The sequence below is a fragment of the Ambystoma mexicanum genome, chromosome 5p (assembly GCF_040938575.1).
Source record: "Ambystoma mexicanum isolate Mex_15411 chromosome 5p, UKY_AmexF1_1, whole genome shotgun sequence".
In the NCBI taxonomy this organism is placed as follows: domain Eukaryota; kingdom Metazoa; phylum Chordata; class Amphibia; order Caudata; family Ambystomatidae; genus Ambystoma; species Ambystoma mexicanum.
This window is the reverse complement of record NC_090930.1, coordinates 1,151,738,836-1,151,764,062: the sequence shown is the minus strand read 5'-3', so window position 1 is coordinate 1,151,764,062 and position 25,227 is coordinate 1,151,738,836. Positions and strand designations below refer to the sequence as shown.

Sequence of the window (25,227 nt, the reverse complement as noted above, 5' to 3'; positions counted from 1 at the left end):
CACTTGCTTCATGTAAGGATTCTTGGAGGTCCTTAAACCTACCTTCCTCAGAGGTAAATTCCTCTGGTACAGGAGTTGCAGATCCCTGCAACTCAAAAGGTCTCTCCTGGTCTGAAATCTCCCCTTCCTCTTAAATAGATGCTAAGCCTCTGGAATGATCAGATCTTGGAAATGGTATAAATCCCATTTATAGAGCAGAAGGGGCCAAATTCGTCATAATTGGCTGAGAAAACGTTGACGTCGTCGACGCGGACGTTAAAGGCTTCGAAGCCATCGAAAAAGGCATTGAGAAAGTTGGTAGAGGCCTCGAGGAACTCGAGAGTATCGGAATTCTACTCAAGGTTGTCGACGACATTCTCGTGATCGAGGCTCTGCGTATGGCCACTGGCTGTGAGGTGGCCGTGGGTTTGTCCTTTCTCGGCGTCGACTTCGGCGTCGAAGACGGCGTCAAATCGACTGACCTGTGCGTCGAAGAACCCTTCGATAATGGCGTCGAAGACGCAGATCTATGCGTCGAAGGGATAATCGACAACGGCGTCAAAGACGCGACCTTGCATTTACTCGAGGGTTTGTGATGCTCTCGAGTAGCTTCTTTTGCCGGGGGCTGAGACTCGCAGCGTTTTGATTTTTCGGGTCTTTCACCCAGGGCATCACCCTCAGCAGCCTTCGAGGGGGTCGAGGCCGCTTTCTCGAAGACGCTAAGCATCTTTTTCCTGAATTCCTCCCACTCAGCCTGAGAGCTATGTTTTGTGGGGCAGGAGACCCTTTTTGGGGAAACGGAAGAAGAAGAAGATGAGGAAGTGGATCTTCGACGACTCTTTTTTGAATGCTTAGATCTCGAAGAGTGATGGGAACTGCTTCGAGACCTAGAACGAGAATGTCTTTTGTGATGGCGAGGAGACGAATGTCTCGACTCTGCCGAGGAAACTTTTCAAGAAGTTTTAACTGCCTTACCTCTCTCGAGCTTCCCCTTACGCTCCTTCAAGGTTTTCGCCGTCATGGACATGCAGTCCTCGCACTCCGAACAATGGTGCTCGACTCCCTGTGAGGATCCGTCAACGACATTTTCTTTCCACAGTCCCGACATTTTTTGAAGCCGGACTGTGGTGTCATCGGTTCGGATGAGGAAGCCATCGAGTACGAGTCGGTATTCACGAGGAATAATGATGTATATTTGACTGAAGAACTGAGCAACGATATTCCGAGGCCCCACGAAGCGCGGAAAAACGGAACTGAGCAACGGACGCTGCGCGTGGCTATTTATGGGCATGGTGACGTCAGCGCCGATACGGTGGCTGTCGAGGGACATCAACTCGACAGATGTCAATGCGCAGCGCCCTCTGCTGAAATTGTTTTCCGAGGCCAGCAAGCTGGAGACGAATTATCAAAGATAAGGAATACGTTGGAGGACACAATCCCTTCGAAGCTTTGTAAAGGCATTGTAAAGTGTCCGTGATACGCATGAGCCTTGTGGTACGCCGTAGGTCACTGGGACACGAGGGACTGCCGAATTGTCATAGAAATCCCTCATGGTTCGATTAGACAGCAATGACTTAATCCACTTAATGGAGTCAGTGTAGAATTGGGCGGCGTTGTTTAGGTGATGGGAAAGAATGTCGTGATTAACTAGATTGAAAGCTGCGGAGAGATCTAAAAGAAGGAGGATGCACAATTCCCCTTTGTCTTTGTATTGATCCATTTGTCTTTTCAGATCTAATAGGGTTATCTGGTCTGATCATTTTGCAATTCCTTTTACATATGGGTCCACTGCTCGTATATCTGTATCTCTTAATCAAAATATATTTAAACGCAACTGACGATCAGTTGATCGCTCCTCTATTGCTTCTCATATTAATGATATGTGTGCCACCTCTCCTGGTCTAGATCATCTTTCCTTATCTTAGATTTTCTCCACCACAGCTGATTTGTTAGCTCCTCTAAAAAGCATTAGAGTCTGTGGACAGCTGTCTGAGGACTGGTTTAACGAGGATCTTAAACTGCTGCGCCTTAAGTGCAGGCAAGCTAAATGGACGTGCAGCTCACCTTATGTTCCCTGTCACAGCGTGTTTTTCTGTGCTATCACCATCACCTATCATAGGGCCATTAGCGAGGCTATGCGCAATTCTTTTACCAATCGGATTGAGAATGCGATCAACCAACCTAAAAAATTGTTTAATGTGGTCCATTCTATATCCTCTAATGTGTTTTCTCAGGCCTTTAGTCCTCCTTCTCAGGATCTATGTGACTGCTTGGCAAACTTGTTGTACACAAGATTGTAGATATTCGAAAAGATATTGTTCAGTCGGGGCTAAGTACTAATGAGCCTGTGGTCCCCATGCTTAGCCCTGATCGTCCGTTGACTTCTTTGCTTTCAGCTGATTACGCTCCCTCCTGGGAGTCGTTCCCTTCTTTCTCTTCTATGGACATTCTCTCTGCCACGGATAAAATGAAATCTGCATCGCCTGCTGATGCTATCTCTCTAAACATTGTGAAAGAAATTCTGCCTTCGATTGCTACTAATGGTCCCTCCACTATCAGTCTTTCCTGCTAGATCCCCACTGAACTTAAACATGCCCTGATCATTACCCTGCGTAAAAAGCCCTCTCTGGACCATCTATTCCAGAAAGTGTTCACCCAATATCGCTCCTCCCTTTCCTCATGAAGCTGTTGGCATCTCTGGTTGCTCCGCTGCGAGGCAGGTTTTACAAAGATACACGTCTTTTTGATGCATTTCAATCGGAGTTTCCGGCCAGATCAGGGCACCGAAATTGTACTTGTGTCTGTGCTGGCTGACTTGGCTTGTATTTCTGATCAGGGTGGAATGGCAGCACTGATTCTTTTAGACCTGTCAGCTGCTTTCAATACCATCAACCACTGCATCCTCTTCAGTCAGCTCTCTGCAGCTGGGATTTCTGGTGTGATCCTGTCCTGGTTCTGTTCTTTTTGCTATAATTGCTCTGTCTCTATCTCTCCCTCCCTTCTGCTCTGCACCCTCTCCTTTGGTATGCAGTGTTCCACAAGGCTCTGCCCTTTCCCCAACCCTGTTTAACATCTACATTCAGCCCCTTGTTGCGCTGATCCGCTCCCACGGTTTCCTATGTTATTCTTACGCGGATGATACCCCGATCATAGTTCGTCTTGATGTGGCCCATCCTTCCCATGCAGCTCAGATAAGGGAGTAATAATTGACTCACATTGAATGGGGGAAAGTCAGAAGTGATGAAGGTGGGTCCGGTTTTATCGTCCTCTCTGTGGACTTTTTCTTTCTGGCCCGCATCCATTGGCCCTCATCCTGCTCCTGTGTCCACAGTTAAAGAATTAGGTGTTAAACTCTCTGCATCACTTTCTTTGGCAGCTCAGATAGGCACAGTTTGCCAGTCAGGTCACTGACAGCTGAAGATCCTGAGAAAGATTCTATGGTTTATCCATCAGCATCTGCGTGCCCCTGTAGTCGCAGCCTTAGTATTAAGTCGTATCGACTATTGTAATTCTCTGTACTTGGCGCAGCCAGTTTTTCTGATACAGCGTCTGCAGATCCTTCAGAATTCTGCAGCACGGCTGGCCACTGGCACCCGTTTAAGGGATCAGATCTCTCTGATTATTTTTGCTCTTCACTGACTTCCATTGGCCAAGTGTGTGCATTTTAAATCTTTGTGCTTGGTCCACAGGGTATTTCATGGTGTGGGGCCTGAATATCTACAGCTTAAGTTCCACCCATATGTGCCCCGTTGTCTTCTTCGTTCTAGGGACCAATGTCTTATTTCTGTCCCTAGATTCCAATATGTTTGGATTGGTGGCCAGGCTTTTCAGTGGTGGCTGTCAAACCTTGGAACGCCCTGCCGCTTGCTCTGTGGTTCACTGTTGTTCATCTGCAGTTTCACTATTCTTTAAAACTCTGCTTTTTTGATAGATTGCGCCAAGCTGCCTTTTGGCGTAAGTTGCACTGTACGTTTGTACAAAATGGATATCATACATAACATAACACACATGCCCTTGCGTCAGGGCTCGGGTAGAAAAGACTTTTCTCCAGCAAAGCCACCAACTTCTTCCAAGTAGCATTCTACCTGCTCATAAAGGAAACAGTCAGGAACACATCCTCCCGTCCCCTCTTTACTGTGGACTCTACTCCGGATGCCGTTGTCATGCCGGGTGGGCTTTACAGCCGTTTCTATAAGGATTAATAGTCATTCTTCTTTGAATCTGCCCTGCTGATTGGTAAGGCTCTGTAAAGATTTATTTCCTGGTTCAGAATTGGGGGTGTTCTGAATGAATTTCAAATACATTTAATGAAGCTTGCCAGATTCCATTTTCTTGTGAGGTACGTGAAGTTGTCTCCTCGGAAATGTTATCTAGCTAAGTCGGCATCAGCAAGTTCAATGTTCAAGTTGAATAATTTGAGGTTTTCTATGGTGCCTGCTTCTGACCACCTGCATCATGCCGTCGCTCTATTTTCCAGCCCAGAACATTTACTAAGTCTGGGAACATTTCCTGGTTCCATACGTGACCTTCATATGTAGGTTGCTGAATGCCATGTGTTTAAATTTGATCTGTGCTGATGCAAAGCAGGGTTTCTGAATGCCTCACTTTGGTGGTTTACATCAGGTAGTAGCCAGACCAACCCAATCCCTAGCGACTTGCCCCATCAAACGAAACTTTAGAGAGTTCATCGACTCATACATAGGTAATAGAACCCTAATAGAGTTAGGCAATTAGGTTAGAATTTTTGGAGGATGTTGGGAGCACATGATTTATGGGTGGGCGGGCAGCTTGTGAAAATGGGTTTTCCTTGGTGCCTGATAGGTGGCTTTTAGCAATGTCAAATCACAATGGAAGGAGGGTTCTGAATGTCCTTTTTTGAGTATTCTAAAGCACCTTTTATGGTGAATTATAGTTACTTGGTGGGCTTAGTATGCCTACACTCCTTCAACTTTGGGAGGCACATCGGGTAGAAGGGAGACCAACCCAGTTCCTACGACTTGCCAAATCGCATGGTACTTTAGAGAGTTGATCCAACGCAGCACCGTAGCACTACATAGATAATACAGCCTGATAGACTTAGGCAATTAGGTTCGAATTTTGGGTGATGCTGGGGAGAACATGATTTAGGGGCATAGGGGCAGTGATCAACCAACAATGACGAAGCAGTGATAACCCTCACATGCATTTTGTAGGTGTGGGAGTACGCCAAAGATGTTTTAGACATACATGAATTTTGTAGGTAGGGGATTACACCAAAGATGTCTTAGGTACATGAAAAGTAAGTTGGCAAGAGAGTACACAAAAGCAGTCTCAGGCACACATGTATTTTTCCGGGGAGTACACCAGGGCACACTTAGACAGACACACAAATTATGCAACAATTGCAACAAAGCAGTCTTGGGTACACATGAACCTGATAAGCAGTGGATTATACAAAAGCAGTCGCAAGCACACATGCATTTGATAGGTGGAGGAGTACACCAAAGGAATCTTTGGAACATGTGGATTTCATAGGTGGGGAGAGCTCATAGGTGGGGAGAGCATGCCAAAACAACTTTGGTACATATTTATTTTAGGTGGCAGAGTACACCAAAGTGGTCTTAAACAAATGTGAGCATTGTAGGTAGATGAGTAGGCTAAAGATGTCTTGGGTTTTCTGCCATTTGTAGGGTGGAAATTAATGAAATTAACATGTATACATCTCCTGCACTACCCAGATATGATAGGGGACCAGGTAAGGTCCAGGAGAGGACTGTATCTGTCGGGAGATTTCACCTGCTTTGGAGAACCACAGACAGTATGGGTGTCTGTGACCGAGCCACACTGATCATCAGAATCTGGTGCATTGGGAAGTAATGTGCATGCACCTTTATTACATTTGAATTCAGTATCAGAAGATGACGTTTGAGGTGAAGAGGATAAACTTGAACCCCAATCACCTGAGGCACACGATAGAAAAGCGATGACATTACATCACCAACAAAAGGATTCCTGAAAATTCCCCACCACTGATTTCCTAAGAAACACATGGCAATGAAGAACATGACAAAGATTATGCTCCATTCCCTGAAAAAGGATTGGGACAGACACCTTTTCCTTGAAGATATTACAAATAACGAGGGGGGCAACGAAGTAGAACAAGTGGGTGCGGCATTGACAGGTAGGTGCAATTGTCAACTGCAAGCACTGTGCACATGAAGCAAGCTTCAGGCACTACCTACATACTAGTGCATAGTCTTTCCCCAAAATGGGTTAATAGAACACACACTACTGTCACATCAGCAGCAGTGGCTCTTCCGTCTAGTAAGGAACTAATAGCATCTGCTGCAAAATGGCCAGAGCAGAACCCATGAAGGAGTTGCCGAGAGGTTAGGGCCTATCTCACATAACCACTGTAGGCTTATTTTACATCAGAAAAGCAACAAGCAAGTCTTGCCATCTGCGGTATACATGGATACAAGTATCTTGCATTGGAAGCAGTAAGCCAACTTGGGGCGCCTCTTCCCTGTGGCCCTGGATCATCCACAAGCTTTCCAAAATAAAAAGGTGACAAATCAGCCTCCGACTCCTCAAATGCAGGCAATGGGAAGACTTGTATATCTGCACAAGTATCCTTCACCATTACACCAGTGTGTCTTGCTGCATTCCAGATTTTAGCAAACCCTGTCAGAACCCCATATTTGCCAACCCCATGGCATGCAGACAACTTATCCCCCCTACAATCCTGAGTCTTTTGAGTATGTTGTTAAGTATCCAGAGACACAAACCGCTCTGTCTACTTAATGACAATCTTGGTGTGATGTAAAGTTGGCAACAGATGTACTGCTCTATTCTTCTGTGGAGAACTGGGGCTTCAGGCAGCTTGTGGGCCTTGTTGGTCCCTGCTGCGAAATTCCAAGTCGGCTCCACTTCACACGATACTCAGTACCACTCCATGAATACAATTATATGGAAGCAGTTGGAATGCAACTATACTACCGTAAGGGCAAGAAAGCCCATCTGACAATGGACACGTGGGTCAGTGCTCAAAGAACAAATGACTGGACTGTGTCTTCTTGTCCAGTAACCCTCATCAGCAAAGCCAAGGATAGCAGCCACAGGATGTAATTTACTGGCATGCTATCCTGTGTATGGAAGTGTTCAATAGCAAATCCCTCAGGAAAACTGATCTCTGAGAGAAAATAAAGGAGATTATTGCACATTGGCCACTCCCCAAGTTGGTTTTGTGGCAGTTGAGAATGGGTCTAATGTTGAAGCTGGCCTGAGAATAGGTAAATCCATGCTCATACCCTGCTTTGCCCATGTCTTCCATCTTGCCGTGACCTGCTTTATAGCGCAGACCCACCACTAGATGAGATGTAAAGTGTGGCCTATAAGATCTGCGCTCACTCCTACAGTGTTAGGAAATCTACAGTCACAGCACCAACTCACAACCATCTAAAATACTGCAATGCAAACTGAGCCCTCTATATGCTGAATCCTCTGCAAATGCATTGCAACACAATGATCGACTGCTGAAATAGCCAGAGCCAGCAACTGGAGGATACCTGCAGAACATCTATACAGTGGCAACTGTTGGCCAAATTGTGTCCTATTACAGTCTTTTCATAATGCCACCCAGTGGGTGAGCCTGTATGGCAAGTCCCTTAGCAAGGCCTGCCACTGTTGTACCTGTTGGAATGTGAACTATTCAACCTAGCCGATAAACAAGAACTGTCTAGCAAGATAAACAGCGCACAGCACTGCTCTTGACCTTCTAGCAGGACTCATGAATTGCTGTGTCGTGTCAAAGGGGATTATTAAAAACACTCTGCCATCCATTCTTGACCCACGGTTTGAAGTCAGTGTAGCAACTTTCAAACAGCATGTACATGAGGAGGATGAGGAGGATGAGGAAACGACAGGGGGGTTGTCGTACACAAGAGGACATGCTACCCAGGTGTAAGGATGCAATAAAGAAACATTGAAAGAAGGCAGGATAAAACGGCATAAGACACCAGAGATCATCTAGCTAGTGCAGGACTCCATCCCTGTAAAGGAGGTTACCGGACAGTTCACATTTATTTTCCACAACTTCTAACACTAATTTGAGAGGCACTGTGGTGAGTGTTTGCAACACCTTCTTTGCAGGCTTAACCACCTGTAACATCCCAAAACTCCACGTAATACAAAACAATGTTTTAAGAGCAGCCTTGAATATTAAAAAAAAAAGACCACATCTCATCTGCCAGATGGGATGCCCACTGGCTGCCGGTATGTGATCGGATTAAATTTAAAACTCTCTCACTTACATATAAATTCCTAGCCAACGCCGGCCGTCTATATATTTCCGGCAAATTCTCTCAATCTCAATCCAATGGACTCCCCCAGGCAGCCTACTCACACCTCCTTGCCATCCCCAGATTCAAGCAGACAAAGGCAGGAGGCTGCAGCTTTCTAGTGGTGGCAGCCAAATATTGGAACGCACTCCCGCCTGCTCTAAGACCAGAATCTTCCCTCTGGTCCTTCCGAAAAAACCTCAAAACCTGGCTATTTACACTTGACACCTAAATCTTCTGAGGCCACTTTGCTCCTTCAGCTAAGCCAATTGCTTACTTACAAAAGTGACAGTACCATAAGGCTGGACTGCCCCTCCTTGTAACCACTAACCAGCCACATGTGAAATGTAATTTGACCGTCTGCATTGTCTTTATTTCTTTGCAAGACGACGCGGGGCAACACATGTTCGATCCCTGGGTCCGCGCTTAGAAACCTCTGGGTATTAAGTGCATTAAAAATAACCAATAATAATAATGCAACCAGAGCACAGATGCCCGTGGGACAGGAGCCCTTTACAAATGCTGGTGTCCGGTTAAAGGATCGAATACAAAAGGATCGAATGCAAAAGGTGAGAGTCAATAGGATCGAAAACAAAAGGTTCGAAACATTTTTTTTATTCTATCTTTTTTGGGGGGTTTTCGTTTAGGTAAAAAAAAAGTGGTTTTTACCACAAAAACAGGGTTTGGGGGGAACCCCCCAACAACCAAAAAAAAATGTAAAAAATAAATAATTTTTTTTTAACCTTTTGTTTTCAGTCCTTTTGATTCGACCCTTTTGTCATTCGATCCTTTTGATTCAATACTTTGACCTATAACCCAAATGCTAAATAAATAATAAATAAATAAATGTAGGTTTTTTGTGACGGGCAGAGTTTGTTGGGAGTCATTTCTGGTTAAAACTATTCCTGTATTGCGATAAACTTGTATTTAAAACAGTTTGTGCACAAGATACATGTCAGGATGGAGTAGCGTTTTCCTACACTTTTGAAAAAGAGGAAACTTTGTTTGGATGGGAGGGGAGCAGAGGGGGGTTTACCAAAGAATGTTGGTTTAGCTTTAGTGGATTTCTGTAAATCAAATGTCAATATGTGTTTAATGAAGTGAGTGTATGATGGCCTGACAGCGAGTAGAGAGAAATCAAAGCCTTTGAAGCAGAGGATTTAAGCTTTGTTTGCACGTTTTGAATAATTCATTTATGATTTGAATTTGCGAAAATGTATTTTGAATTTGCTTACATTTATATCAATGTTCATATCTGTTTGGTTGGAGTGGGAGATCGAGGAAGGGATTTGTTCCCAAAACATTATATTGTGACCAAGTATGCTCCTTCCACAACACAACCTCATTGGTAGCTGCATCTTCCTCCCCGCAACCCACCAGCTCCTTCAACCAATGGGTCTGGCCAAAGGTGGCCCCCTGCAAAGGACCAGATCCTTCTGTCTACTTTTCCTCGCTCTCAGAAGCCTCCATCCGTCCCTCTGCAACCTCCATCTCGCAACGTGTCTGACTACCTTGAGGCTGAGGAGTAGTCCAGCTCCTCGTCGTCTTCCCTCGGCACTCTCTTCAAATAAAATAATATGTTGCCTAAGGTGCTAATGTGCAAAACACAAAACAAGTGACAAAGACAAACAAAGTGATTCATGCAATGGAAGGGGCTTCTCAGAACACACAAACAAAAGGGAATGTGACCAACTAGTACACAGCACAGGAGGGATTCTCGTGTTCACAAAGAGGGTTGAACATAGGAAAGGAAAGGTGTTAGGAAGCTTGCTGTGGTACTTTTTTGATGAGACATAAGGGTAATGAAGCCTCGGAAGGGTCAAGACGAATTGGTGTTATGGAACATGTTTACCAATAGGTCTTCATTGGGGTTTTATAAGGACAACGCAATTATCTTCGAGTCCAGGACTGGGCACAGAGGTGTCACATATTTATGTAAACCTTCTTTCAGTGACTGTAGCAGCTAGGCAAGCCATTTGTTTAAACATAGGTAATCTGCTTACTATTACATTTAAGATGCTTCAACAGATACACAGATATGCAGAGCTACTGAAAAGCTCTTTTCAGTTAAAAAAGCACTAAGCACACAATAATTTGAACGTGTTCTTCAGACATTTCTCTGCTTTTACAAATTATAACGTGAGCTGCACCAAAAGAATGCGCACGCAGTGACACTTCATCTACATTTTTCTGCATTTTGGTTTACAAAATGAAGTGTTGAACATAATCAAACTTAAGCTGTCTAAATGTCCAAATGTTAAAAGTACTCACTTTGAAGCGCCAGAGAGACATTAGCACATAGATAAATCCTTTTAGAAATGTTCGCCATAATTAACTGTCGCAATCACAAAGTAAATGAAATCATTTTACATAAAGTAATTGCAAATAGAAAATAATGTAACTACATACTTTGACTAAACTTTTTTAATACAATGTAAAAAGCCATTGTTAACATTTAATGTAGTACACGCCGTGGAACAAAGAAGAAAACATGAAAATCCGTTCAACCTCTCCATTATATAGATGCATCTTTAGCTTGAATTTCTGCCTTTTTGGAAAGTTAACTGCTTTAAGAAATAAATATGCGGATTCATAAATGTTAATCCCTCAAAGCAGGCAATTGGGATTGCGGGAGTTCTCATCAGAGGGAATTAGATTAGATTCTGATATCATCATGATTAACATTTGCACTTTTTTTTAACATTTTTTTATCAATTGGAAGTCAATGAAAAAATGACCTCCCAGCATGTTTCAGTTTTCGATGGTGGGTGGTCTGTGTTTTGCTGTGGGCTGACACACAAGCGGAGACAAGATTACAGACCATGATTGAATTTTGGACTGCCCTTTTTTAAACCAATAGAAAGTCAATGGGAAACAGACCTCCCACTGGTTTATAAAGATCAGAACTGAGATTAAGGCACTAAGGCCCCCAGGTGAGGATTGGCTGGCAAAGAAATAGGGGGTTAGACAAGTCCACTTTTGCCTATAAAGCAAACTACAATTATTACCCGGTACTCGCGTCCACGGGATTACACTGAAAGGTGATTGGCTCATTTCCGAGCCATACCTCAGTGTAATCCCGTGGACACATGTACATGCACTGCCTGCGTTCGTTCCCGGTGGGGGGCGTGGCAGCTGCTTAGCCAATGAGGAGGCTCGAAATGGGGCAATCCCCGCTCCAAGCCTCCCCATGACTGGAGGCTGCCTTCGTCCCCCGCCGGGGACTCAGGTAAGTTTTTTTTCCTCCAACCCCTCCCCCTGCATTAATCCCCTCCCTGCCCTACCAACCCCACTTACCTTCCTTTTTTCTTCTTTTCACGCTAGCGAACCTGCTGGGAACACTTCTGTTCCCAGCGCGTCCACTCCCGATGGCCGCCATGGAAAGGGAAATCAGACTACCCTTTCCCTTTCCCGGCAGCCATTTTATTAGACTTTATTTTCTGTTCCGAAACGCATCAGCGTTTTGCAACAGAACAAAATGCTATTAGTACCCCGGTCTAATGGTCCGGGATACTAATGGCAATAAGCCCCTCAACGGCGGGCCAATACTGCCCACGATAATGCCCCCAGGGCTTCGTGAAGGCCCTCGCGCATTACCTAGGGCGGTATTGACCTGCCACCTCGGGGCTTATTGCCACACTAAGAGCGGAAAAACACAGAGTTCCTGAATCACCCTGTTAGCAGATTGTATGTCTTAAGCACAAATCTCAGCAGTCCCCCCCGCCCCCTCTCCCCCAAATTCCTAGTTCTGTACCAGAGGGTTTGCCTCTCCACCTTTTGGGCTCTGGTATTACTTGCAACTGCACATAGGTTATGATTATAGTAACTAGGGGAGTCACTGGCGCTACACTGGGGTCCAGGGGTGGTATAGCCCCACTGGCTGCTGATATATCATGGCAGTGACTTTCTTCTACTGGGAATGCATGTCTTTCATTGCTTCTCAGTTCTATGTGCTGGAATATACTGGAAAGCTACCATGAGCATCCAGAGTGCCCCCTCTTTCTAGGAACTGCTAGATATCATGTTCTATTAAGCCCCAATTTAATAAGAAATACAAACAAACGAATCAGGATACACAAACAAACAGTGGCATTGCTTTCTCCTTTTAAATATTGATAACATTTCAGAATTACCAAAATGCAGCATACTCTACTCACAAAGCATAGGGCATAAAGCCATAACTAATGCAGATAGGCATTCCCAAATGCCACTGGAGTTAATTTACGAAACACTGTAATTGACAATTTTGTTCTGTCCCCTGTTTGGAAAGTTGCTTTTTCCTTCTAGCTGGTTGCTTGTGTAACATCTCCTACCCATGCAATAGTGAGGCTTATTCATCACTCTCTGGAATATATTTTTTCTGCTCCTCACCATTAGCTACTGCATATTGTCCCATTGCCTTCTACATCATCCACTTCTAGCTTCTCTCCCTAACTTTACAGGAATCTTGCGACTGCATAACATCTTCTTACCACTGGTGCTGCAATCCAGCAATGAAACTCACCTGCAGCTGGAGCTGGAAGAACAAAGGAGTTCAATTCTACTTCATTTTTTGGCAACATGATTTGTATGTCCCCGCCAACAGACACCACAAGGGGCTTCACTGCAATGAAAAAATGGCAAAATCAGGAGGCATGCCAAGCATCATGTGTAACAACATCACCACAAACCCCATGCAATCTACAAAAATAAGCAAACTGCATTGCTAGAAGGACAAGAGAGTATTGTGTGCTAATCTACATACAGCAGCTGCAGGCTTTCAAAACAAAAAGAAGTGGACTGACTATTGATCATGTTTTTAGTTCCTCTTCCACTGTTCTCAAGGTAATGCATAAAACGTACATATATTGCTGTCAAGTCAGAGGGTTCCATGTCCCTTTACCGATGCACATTTTTTCGAAGTAATTTTCTATGATGCAATTACTTTGAACAAACTCATCGATTTATTTTTTCATTTTGGGGGTTGTCTCCCAAAAGCCCCCTTTCCCTATACTATTACTCCTCCCCCAATCCCCTCCCCACCACTTTCAATTCCTTAGCCCCCCTATGTATTTCAATGAGTTTTTTCAAAGTAATTTTTTCATAGAAAATTACTTACAAAAAATATGCATCGGTAAAACAAAGCAATACCAAGTGGGGGGTTAATTAAGCCACCTAACACACATGCCCATGGAAATAGTCGATACAAAATGAGGTTAATTCATCATGGAAACCCCTTAACAGCCTACAATATGTAAAATCCTACAACGCTACATAGAGTGTTTTAGCATAAGTTGCTGAGGTGGAAGTTACTCCTGCATCTGATGGTAACTTGGCCTTTATAATGAAATTGACAAAGAAATGAGGCTTAACTTACTAAATAAAATTACATTGGTTTCTTATCTCGCTTTATACTGTACTCCAACCTCTAAGGCAGGAGACCAGGACTGGCTATCAAACCTGTGCTGCTCAGTATAGTCTTGTTCCCAAGTCAAGCGTGTTGCCCTTTAGCTATCCTTCCAGCAAAGTTCCTGAAAAGTGAGTGACAAAAAAGCTCACTAAAACAAACCATGCTCTGGATGCTTGATCCATGGCTGACAGGACAGACAGTTAATTTTACAAATAAATATCCTACATGTTTCCCTACTACAAAGTATTTTTCTAACACATATCCCGTTTTACTCTACACATCTGTATTGCTCTCCCAAAGTGCACGGACAGTCATTAATCACCAGTACAATTACGGAGCCAATACTTTGAACGCAGGAAGACGCAATAACTTGCAACCACACACTCTTAGAAAATAATGAGCACTTATACGGCTATTTATTCAAAGCTTAGAAGCAACCAGTGATAACATAGAACTAAATCACAGAAGAAACAGAGAATTCAAAAGAAAATACATCACCGTGAGCGTAATTGGATTCCTCATCCCGCGAGAAGCGGCTGGAAGACCCCGATAACAGCCAGGCCAAGAGCACAACAGCCCACAGGTATGCCGGATAGAATTGACCCCCCTCCGGCTGAAGTCTCACCTGACCGCTCAGGGGTTCCGCATATATGCACCCTTCAAAAAGGGGTGGCGTTTTCTCGAACCTTCTGGCAATGCACTTGTGCATTGATGAGTAGCCGTTGGTTGCCAGTTGGGTCAACCGACAGTACCCTCAAGGAGCAAAGTGCCTCCCCCCCTCTAAAAACAAGCACCACGGAAAACAGTCCCATAGCTCATAACAAGACATAACAAAGTTAGCTTTCCCAGCAGAAATGTCCTTGACTGCATACCAGGTTTGGAAAGCATGTTTTCTTCAGCATTGTGAATCTAGCTCTCAGCAAAATGATTGCAGCTTTTCACTGCGGCATAAAGTAAATATCCATCATGGGTCCGAGCGCACCCAGAATGCACTGCGCACCAGCGCCATGTTTTAGCTGAAGAATAACAATTCCACCCCTGGATATTTATCTTCCATAGTCCAGTGGCAGAGGAGCCGGTCTCTGAAACCGACTAAATATTAAAACTAAATTAGGAATGCATTGAATACAACAACAACAAGCTATTATGATAGCTAATATAGTGCAAATACAAGCAAAAGCGTAACGTAGTGTACCCCCAACATCAGGAATCCATGAAAATAACCAATCCCACCAATTCCCAGTATGATCTTGGGACACTTGAGAAATGAGATCCCTCAAACCTCGAATATGACTTTCAATGGATCGTGAATGGTCACTTAGATTGAAACAACACATACCTTCAACTGCGTTACAACCTAAATTATGCTTTAGCAATAGATAATCAACAGCAGCTCTGTTTTGCAAAGTTGCTTTGCTAATAACTTGACTATGAAGGAGTAATTCCTCTAATGCCTGAGAAGTATGATTAAGTCCTTTGACTACTAAACATGCTAATTTAATCAAAGATTTGTAACCCCCAGCAGCTAAACCCCAAACTCTCACTAATGAAAGGGTTAATGCTAGAAGCTCAACTTCTGATAACAAATGCACATGTGAATCACAATCGGGGGATAGACCCACAGACTCGAAAGTTGACCTTTTGCCTCGAGTTATCGCTGGGTGTAAAGGAAATAACATTAGTCCTAATCGAGTTAAGGCACATGGACCCCCGGAAATGTTAGCTGGAATATAAGTGTATGTAATGTTGCCACATGAAAAGAGCCATCCTGTTGGAAGTTTCACGTGATTCAAATGACTGGCAGCTATCACTGTATGATTACAAGACATAGGCCCTCGTTAAAAGTTCGGCGGTAACCATGCCCCTGTTGGCAGCATGGCTGCCGCCGAAATCGCGTCGGGGTCCGGGTCCTCGGAATGAGGATTTACCGGGCCATTCCAAGTTCGGAAGGCCCAGTAATTCCTCCCTCCAAGCACCCAGACACGGTCCTTCCCCATTCCCATTTCAGCCCCCATAGGGCTGAATAGGAGAGGGAGCAAACAACGGGCCATTACGAGATGGCCCGTTGTTTGCTCCCTTTTCCCCTTGCGGGACCCGGTAAGCACGCCTGGTTTTCCCAGGCGTGCTTACCATGTCCCGCGAGGGGAACTCGTAATGCGGCGGTACAGAGTGAACGGCGCTGGCACCTTTTACGGCGTTAGTCATTCCGTACCACCAGGGTCGTAATGAGGCCCATAGTGTTATTCATGCTGGTACATGTGCGTGGCACTCGCGAACATAATCGTTGCTCAAACACTGTGTGATTTTGCTGTTTGGTTAAATCGAGCTGTTGGCATTTGCCAATTTCTTTTGTATGGCATGTCATAAGGTAGCACACATCGCCTTGGGTTATATTATAGGCTATAACACGTGTCAAATTTCTCCATTTGCGATCTGTCTCCTGGCAAAATCTACAGTACTCATAGACGGAAAAAGATTGCCTAATATCGAAATCTTGAACCAAAGAATCATTGTGTGTGATGCCGAAAATATGCTTTAAAACAGGAACTGGCGTCGGCACTGCTACTAAGCACGTAGTCAATAAAGCTTCAGCATCGGGCACATCAGTAAGGCAAAAGTGCGTAATGTTGAGCACTTGTTGTGCCAGGTATATCCACATATTCTCTGTTTGTGTAATCATGGGAGAATGTTTTCGCCGTCCTGAAGATGCCGCTCGCATGACTGGCATCAAGGTTGTTTTTACTTGCTCCTGACGTGTTTGCCGCATTTCATGAATCCATGTCTTCAGTCTGGCTGGCTTTTCTGCATCGGCATAAGGCTGCTTTTGGACAGCATTACTCATCATTATCAGTATCCCCTTGATCACTGGAACAGATGTGATATTTTTCATTGGTAGCAGCATGCCGTTTAACTCTCCCAAATAGAGTCCATTTAGTACCACAATTACACCAGCCAGACACAGGATCTACAAGGCAAACCCAGAAAAGAAATATCAGTGTTGTACATCACTCTCTCAGGTAACATTTGTCTGCGGGCACATATTGCCATTTCTTTCTACCGGGCTCCATTACTACAACTACTTGGTCTTTGCCTGATGCAATTAAATCTGCGGGCACTGGTGGGCCACTTGGCCTTTCCACCCACACCTTCGCACCTGGTACCATACTGTCTGAAGAGCCAAAACCACAATCCCCACGGGTAGTTAACACTGTAGGAGGCTCCCCCTTCTTAATCATGGACAACTTAACGGGAATGATAATCAATTGGGCCACCCGATCACCCTTGTGGATCGGTAACAATTGGTCCCCACTATTCATCAGTATGACTTTGATCTCGCCTTGGTAATCAGCATCAATTACCCCTCCCAACACTTGAACTCCCTTCAATGCTAAACCAGATCTAGGGGCAATCCATCCCATATGCTCTGGGGGAATTTGTACTCCAATCCCTGTTTCAATTACAACAATCCGTCTTGGGTCTAATCTGATTTCTTCATGGGAATGCAAGTCTACCCCTGCTGACTCTGGAGTCGCCCGATAGGAAGCTAAAGAACCTGGGGTAATTTCCCAGTACAATAGGGTTTCTCTGACTGAATTGGGTTGAATCTTTAAAGTAGGAGTCATTAGCCGCATCAAAGGAGTTTCATGCTCATTCACAGGCCTATTGTTTAATACTTGCACCGCATCAAACACACAATCACGCCAGCCTGCCAAACTGCTATCTCCAGATTTGCGCAGCTGTTCTTTCAACAACGCATTCATTCATTCAATCAGCCCGGAAGCGGCAGGGTAATAAGGAACATGGTAAAGCCACTCAATGCTCTTTTCCTGACAATACTCCTGTATTAGTTTGCCTTTGAAATGTGACCCATTGTCACTTTGAATCTGCAAAGGCACTCCGTAATGTAATATGATCTGATCTAACAACCTGATGGTGCTCAGTTGTGTTGCACGCTTGCACGGCAAAACCATCAGATATCCTAAATATGTATCCACAATAGTGCATGCATACTGACAACCTTTACTGATCGGCAGGGGACCGATATAATCAATCTGTCAAATTTGACCTGGTAGTTTTCCTCTTCGCAATGTACCCCGAACAATCTGAGGGATAGGTCTATGCTGTTGGTGTTGGCACACTGGACATTGCAAAATGATCGTTTTCACTACCTCTAAAGGAAGACTGATTCCTCGAGCTTGTGCCCACCTGATAGTAGCCTTTTCTCCAAGGTGCCCACATTTCTGGTGAGTCCACTTGGCCAAACCCTCCAAATCGTCTTCCTGAGCCTCCGCATCCACAGATGAAATCTTGGTGTGTTCGTCTGCAACAAAATTAAACCAACGGTCTAATGAGTCTGTGGCACAATGCGCATCCACATGATACACAGTGACTTCACTTTGTGATAACATTTCTGCAATATCTTGCCACAGTTCTTTTCCCCACAACTCTTTTGAATGAATCTTCCACCCACTCTTTTGCAAGGTTGGCAACCACACCGCCAATCCATTCGCCACTGACCATGAATCCATGACATTGACCAGGGGTCTCTTGTTTCAATGCTTGGTAAACTGGGTAAAGCTCTGCAAACTGACTGCTCTTCCCTTTCCCTGACGTTGTCAACATCTTTTTTGTTTTGGGATTGTACGACACTGCTTTCCAGTATCCCTCAGTTCCCACATATCGGGCTGAGCCATCCGTGAACCAGGCATGCTCTGTTTGCTCCACGGTCAAATCGCTGTAAGGTACTCCCCATTTCACAGAAGACTTGCGTTTTTAAGGCACTTCCGGTGGTATGTAATCTGAGGGCGGTATGTTGGCTACTTGCTCATGTAATTTCGCAACTCCACCCTTCCCTGATTTAGCTCTGTCTTGAATGTACCATTTCCATTTAATTATGCTGCCTTCTTGAGCATGTCCTATTCTATGCGTTTTAGGAGAGCTCAGTACCCATTGCATGATTGGTATTTCTGGCCTCATCAATACATCATGGCCCACCGTCATTTGCTCGGTATCAACAAGGGCCCAATAACATGCCAGCAACTGCTTCTCAAACGGAGTGTATGAGTTAACAGCATCGGGCAACTTACGACTCCAAAACCCCAATGGCACACGTTTCCTGTCCTGTTTCTGCCACACAATCCAATTAGCATAATTGTCTTGTACAGACACATTCAATTCCACTTCGCCTTCCTTCAATGGCCATAAATCAAGCACCTGCTGCACGGTGTCTTTCGCCAACTCAAATGCTTTCTGCTGCTCTTCCCCCCCACTGAAACTCATATTTCTTGCATGTCATTTTGTAGAGGGGGCCAATATCTGCCCTAAATGGGGAATGTGCTGTCTCCAAAACCCAAACAGCCCTATAAACTGCTGAGCTTGCTTTTTGTTCATTGGAGTGGTGAATTCAAGTATTTTCTGTCGGGCTTTTGGCACCATGTCTCGATGCCCATGATGCCACTGAATCCCTAGGAATATTACTGTTTCAGCTGGGCCTTGAATTTTATTCGGGTTAATCTCCCACCCTTCCTTCTTCAATCCATTTAACTGACTTTGCACACTGTGCTCATCCTTGCCCTGAATCAAAATATCATCAATGTAGTGAGAGATTTGTATGTCAGGTTTACACAGTATCTTGTCTAAGTGCTCTACCACCAGCCGGTGACAGATAGTCGGGCTATGTATGTACCCCATAGGTAACCTTGTAAAAGTGTACTGACGCCCGCTCCAAGAAAAGGCAAACTGCTCTTGACACTCTTCAGCAATTGGCACAGAGAAAAATGCATTGGCTAAATCGATCACTGCATACCAAGTCCCTTCAAACTTTTGGACATTCTCAATCAAGGTAATGGCATCTGGGACCGTGGGCACTAAGGGAGGAGTGTGTTTATTCAACTCACAGTAATCCACCGTCATCCTCAAAGACCCATCTCCCTTTTTAATAGGCCAGAGAGGATTGTTCCATGCGGTGGTGATAGGGCGTATCACACCCGCCTCCACATACTCTTTGATGGTGTCTGAAATTTCCTTGTGCCCCCCAGGAATGAGGTATTGCTTCATTGCTACCCGCTTGGTTGCCACAGGCACTTGCACTGGGGGCATCTTCAATTTGCCTATGGTAATGGGTGTACAGGACAATGCACTCACCCCAAACTGGTACGTTTTACCTCCAAGTCCCAAAGTCAACCCTTCCAGAATGTCAAAGCCAATTATATATTCAGGTATTGGGACAATCAACACTTGGTATTTCTGCCTATTCAAATTGCCTATTTTCATCTCCACTTTCGTTTGTACTGCGGGGGTCTCCTTTCCCCCGAGACCTGTAATAGTAAATTGTTTGCCTTTAAATCGTGCTGGATTGCCATGAATCAGAGAGGCCTCCGTCCCGGTGTCTATCAATGCTCACACCCCTTGCGTATTTCCTGGCCCCAAAAAATCTTAACATCAACATGGGGCCGCCTATCAACTTTTATGCGAGCAGATGCTGCCGGAGCTTGGCCGTAGCCCTAGTCAAATTTCGAATTAGTGTGACTTGACTCCGCCTCTAACATTGCACTCTCCACCTTCCTCAAATCAGCGTATTGGCTGGTACGGGGAAGGTGACCCCATAGACCCTTCTTCTTGTTCTTCCACAGGAGGAGCGGAAGGTGAGGTGTCCCCCTGTGGCTTGGTTACTACCTGTTTCTTAACCTCTTTATAGCGCTCTTTGGCTGCAAGTTCTCTTTTTTTGTATAATTCATACATTACTCTGGTTTCAATGCCATCAATTTCTTCTCGTGGCACACCATCTTTTCACAAAGCCAGAAACATGTCCTTTCGGGACACTCGGGAGTCTCTACTATCTTGCCTCCTGCCTTCAGTTCTTCTCTCACTACGCCCCTCTCTCTCCCGTGGCTTGTCATCACTCTTGTCCCACTCCCCTAAATCTGCCAGTTGCCGAATGGCATCCACTACCTCATCAGTGGGTTTGCCCGTCATACTTACGAGCAAAGTCATAATGACACTTTTGTATGCAGGTGGCGCAGTTCTAATCACCATGTTTCGAGTTGAAACTGAGAGCGGGACGGCCCCCATGTGTCCTGGAGCATCTACGTGAATTGCCTCTTTCATAGCATGCTCTCTGACTTTTTGAATTGCCTCTCTCAAAGTATACCACTTTGTTTCCTCACTAGGCCAATCTGTGGTAATGGGGTATTTACGGTTACATGCTTGGGCTGCTAGGTGCAACAAAGACACCTGTGCATCTTGACCATTGTCATCAGGGGACGGCCCTGCCCTTAAGACCTCCTGTACATTGGTGTCAGTTGATAAGGGTAGAAAACGCGGTGAGTCCGTGGAATCTACCAACAACCCTGCAGCGCCCCCATCTAGCAATCTCACCATCCATGTCAATAAAGGTTCCCCTGATTTTTGCCTCAAACGGGTAATAATTTCCCCAAACTCCTGCTGGGTGTAATCCTCCAGCGTGGTTAAATCCACCACTCCGCCTGCCGGATTCTGCGGGTGGGTTCGGGCTCGCCGTCTTCTAACGGGCTTAGCCGCCACTGTTTTCTGCTTAATTTCCATCGTGGGGTCGGACTCATTTCCAGAACTACTCTCTAGACTGGTGGAGTCAAAAATATCACCATCCCACTTTTCCGGGTACCAGTCCACACCGGTGGTAGCAATTACATCTGCCACCTTTCTTTTGTTGACCCCTCCCCGTCTTTTCCTATACTTATACCGGGCTATTCTGACTGCTGCCCTCTCGGCCACAGCCTGATATGTGTCAGCCTTATCTTTAAAAAGTTTCATTTGAATCTGCTGCATTAACGCAACCTGCCTTTATGCAGCCAGCTCTCTTTCTAATCGCAAAACCTCATTTTTCATTTCCAAATTCTTTTGATGTACTTTCCTATAAGCATGCAAAAGAACCCAACCTCGCCTACCTAATGCAGCGCATTCTCTGCTACGTTCCACTGGAAATTGTTGCAAGAACACCATTACATCAGACGGATCAGCATCTCCCAATCCCTGATCACATGTTTCACTTAGCCCTGCGCCGCATGCCCACACCTGGGCCAATTTATCATATGGACTCTTAGTCCAGCCTGGAATGATAACATCAGAACATTCCCCGCCAGCGGTAACGCTCTTTTTCCTGAGCAAACTACTCATTATTGCAAACAAAACAAAAACTCTTTATATCTATATATATTTTTTTTCTTTCCAAACTGCAATGACTCCCACAAGCATGCACACACCGGCAAAGGAAAAAAAAACAGCTTAACACAGTTCAACACTCACTGCCAAATTACTTTTGCTTGCAAGGTAACCGAATCCTATCTACGTTCAAACAGATTCTTGAATATTTGGAACAATTCATCGCAAATATCCTGTTTGTGACGCCAAAAATGTATTGCTCTCCCAAAGTGCACGGACAGTCATTAATCACCAGTACAATTACGGAGCCAATACTTTGAAAGCAGGAAGACGCAATAACTTGCAACCACACACTCTTAGAAAATAATGAGCACTTATACGGCTATTTATTTAAAGCTTAGAAGCAACCAGTGATATCATAGAAATAAATCACAGAAGAAACAGAGAATTCAAAAGAAAATACATCACCGTGAGCGTAACTAGATTCCTCATCTTGCCACAAGCGGCTAGAAGACCCCAATAACAGCCAGGCCAAGAGCACAACAGCCCACAGGTATGCCGGACAGACGCGTCCCCCCTCCGGCTGAAGTCTCACCTGACCGCTCAGGGGTGCCGCATATATGCACCCTTCAAAAAGGGGTGGCGATTTCTCGAACCTTCTGGCAACGCACTTGCGATTTGATGAGCAGCCGTTGGTTGCCAGCTGGGTCAACCGACAATACCCTCAAGGAGCAAAGTGCCTCCCTCCTCTAAAAACAAGCACCATGGAAAACAGTCCCATAGCTCATAACAAGACATAACAAAGTTAGCTTTCCCAGCAGAAATGTCCTTGACTGCATACCAGGTTTGGAAAGCATGTTTTCTTCAACATCGTGAATCTAGCTCTCAGCAAAATGAGTGCAGCTTTTCACTGCGGCATGAAGTAAATATCTATCATGGCTCCGAGCGCACCCAGAATACACTGCGCACCAGCGCCATGTTTTAGCTGAAGCATAACAACATCTCACACATTTTCATAGACTTTTACGTCGCACATGTATGACTCACACCTATAAGGAAGGTTGAAGTGTAACTTAGGTGTGCTCACAATAGTTTCTAAGACGACTTTGAAGTTTATAAAAATACACCTATAATGACACTTTTACAGATCTACACCTCTTCCCTGTTCAGACACCCATTTGACACATTCACAAGTTGAAGACTTTGTCAGGTAGTAATTAGTCAAGTAGAAGTTATGGAAATGCGTGTAATTTATGCAAACTCCCAGTTGTTCATTCCTTAGTGATTCAGGCATAACGTTTTTTGTGTGAATTCAGTGTAGCTCGCAGATTTGTGCATGGGCAAGTAAGTCCCTGGAATGCATTGCAAATCAGTCCCTTCATTGTAGTCATTGGGGTTAAAGTGTCAATATGGAGAGGAGCTAGTCAGACCCAATTTACAGGTGGTCAACTAACAGGGACTACCCAATATGTATGAGGTTTGCACGAACACAACTTGGGGTGTTGTCGTATATAGTTGTATGTCTTCAATGTTTCTGAAACAACCTGTGAAAGGAACATTGTTGGCATAATTCACACTACTTTAAACAATAAGAACACATCCACTAACAAAAATAAACCTCATTGCAGAGCAACCGCTTTTATATGCAGTTTCGCATCCAAATAATACAAATTCAGGAAAAGAAATCTGTGGCAGTCCCATAAAAAACATAAATGAAAATGAAATGACATGTAAAGTGTCAACGACGAGAATTGGTAAAATAGTAATTAGACTGTAATGCAACCCAACCAAGGCACTCTATAAAACCTAAATTGTAAGAAGAAAATAAAAATAACCATTTGTAATCATGGCTATGCAAAGGGCCGATGAGGGAGGCTTCCCCAGAAGAGCACAGATCAACATAAGACATTGAAATAGAGTTAATCAGAGGTCTCATAGGTCAAAAGACAGCCTAACCTCAGAGGGACATATTAATTTCCATGTAACAGTAAGGCCAGTAGCAATCACACAACTCATTCATTTCACCTGAAAGGCTAGTAACTGATGATCTGAGTAGCTCATCAAGCCACCTCACCAGGGCCATCTTCACTGGATACCAAGAGTGGTTTGCACATAAACAGTCATCAATGCATCTAGCCTTTTGACCATTCACTAATGCTCCAGCGATTAAGAACGGTAGGTGGTGCTGATACTGATTTGTCCAGGTTCTGCAGAGCACCACAGACACAGTAACATGCCCTGCCCCATCCAACTTTATAAAGTAGTTGGGCAATCCTTTTATCTCACAAAATGTCGGTTGTAGGATGAAACATTGCCTTGTCGTACTGCCAGGTACTTTTGTTGTACTCCTCTGAATTGCATAAAGTTCTTTCCAATGTAGCCGTTTTTTTTAAATGTAGACTGAGGTGAAGTTTTGGGCTTAAGCATTTAATATACTTCCTATTAACTTAATGGGGTGGGGTCGGGGCATCGCCACAGCCTTTGCTCAATCCAGAGGAGTATATTATCTTAATGAGATCACCATCTTATTTGATGTAGAGATCGATTCATTTAAACAAATGTGGCAGGAAACACATCAAGAAAAACAATTTGTTTAAAATAAATGTTGTAGCACAACAACGTTTTCTCATTGCGCTAATTTGTTCAAAGGCAGGTCTTTGAAAGTCACCAGTGTTTGATCCCTCACTTGGTTCACTCTACAGACAAAACGTCCATCACGCCTGAACAGAAATCCATGGTATTCTGCTTAAGGAGTTCCCAAATCATTTCTCATTCAATTAAATATTGTAAAAATGACACATTAAAAAGGAGGCAATAGGAAAAATGATTGTGGAGAAAAAATGTAATCCTTCCTTTAATATGACCAAATCAGATGAAAACCGAAGGTAACCCTCCACCCGATGGTATGCCCATTCGATCCCACATATGAGCGTGCTCAGAGAATGCAGATGCAGTGCAACCTTTGCATAGGTAGCAGAGGCTTCTGTGGATGCTTTTCCATTTGCGATCATTTGTGAACACCCAAACTGCATTTCTTTTCCAAAGTAAGACTTTATGAAGAACAGTGGGCACTTTCCATTTAGGGCCAAGGCAGATGGTGGCATTTTATTCTACTGGATGAAGCTTTTCTGACTAATTAGAGCAACAATCACAATCGAAAACGGAGCGTGACTGTTTGAAGAGTCCCTCCTCCTTGCAGAGAGGGTCACTTCAGCCGCTCCTTAGAGGGAAACGTTAGTCTGTATCCCTAGACTTTAATGGGAAGTAGGAAATACGACATGGACACGAAATTAGGGGTGGGTTTAAATAACCGGTCCCATCTGAATCTACCCCGAGCAGAACCAGTAGGTTGGTCCTCAAGTCAGGAACAATCACTCTGCTGAGAGGGATACAGATTCTGAT

At 44.4% G+C, this 25,227-nt stretch overlaps 1 protein-coding gene across 5 annotated transcripts in view; it reads right to left on the bottom strand.

Annotated features, from left to right (window-relative positions):
- The window catches only part of KIAA0319 (KIAA0319 ortholog), an 806,237-nt gene that overhangs the window by 377,536 nt on the left and 403,474 nt on the right, over nucleotides 1–25,227 (bottom strand). For all 5 annotated transcript variants that reach the window (XM_069613622.1, XM_069613623.1, XM_069613620.1 and 2 more), the window contains one exon: nucleotides 12,802–12,900. In XM_069613622.1, coding sequence (XP_069469723.1) covers nucleotides 12,802–12,900 — 99 coding nt within the window. The remainder of the gene's footprint in view (nucleotides 1–12,801; nucleotides 12,901–25,227) is intronic.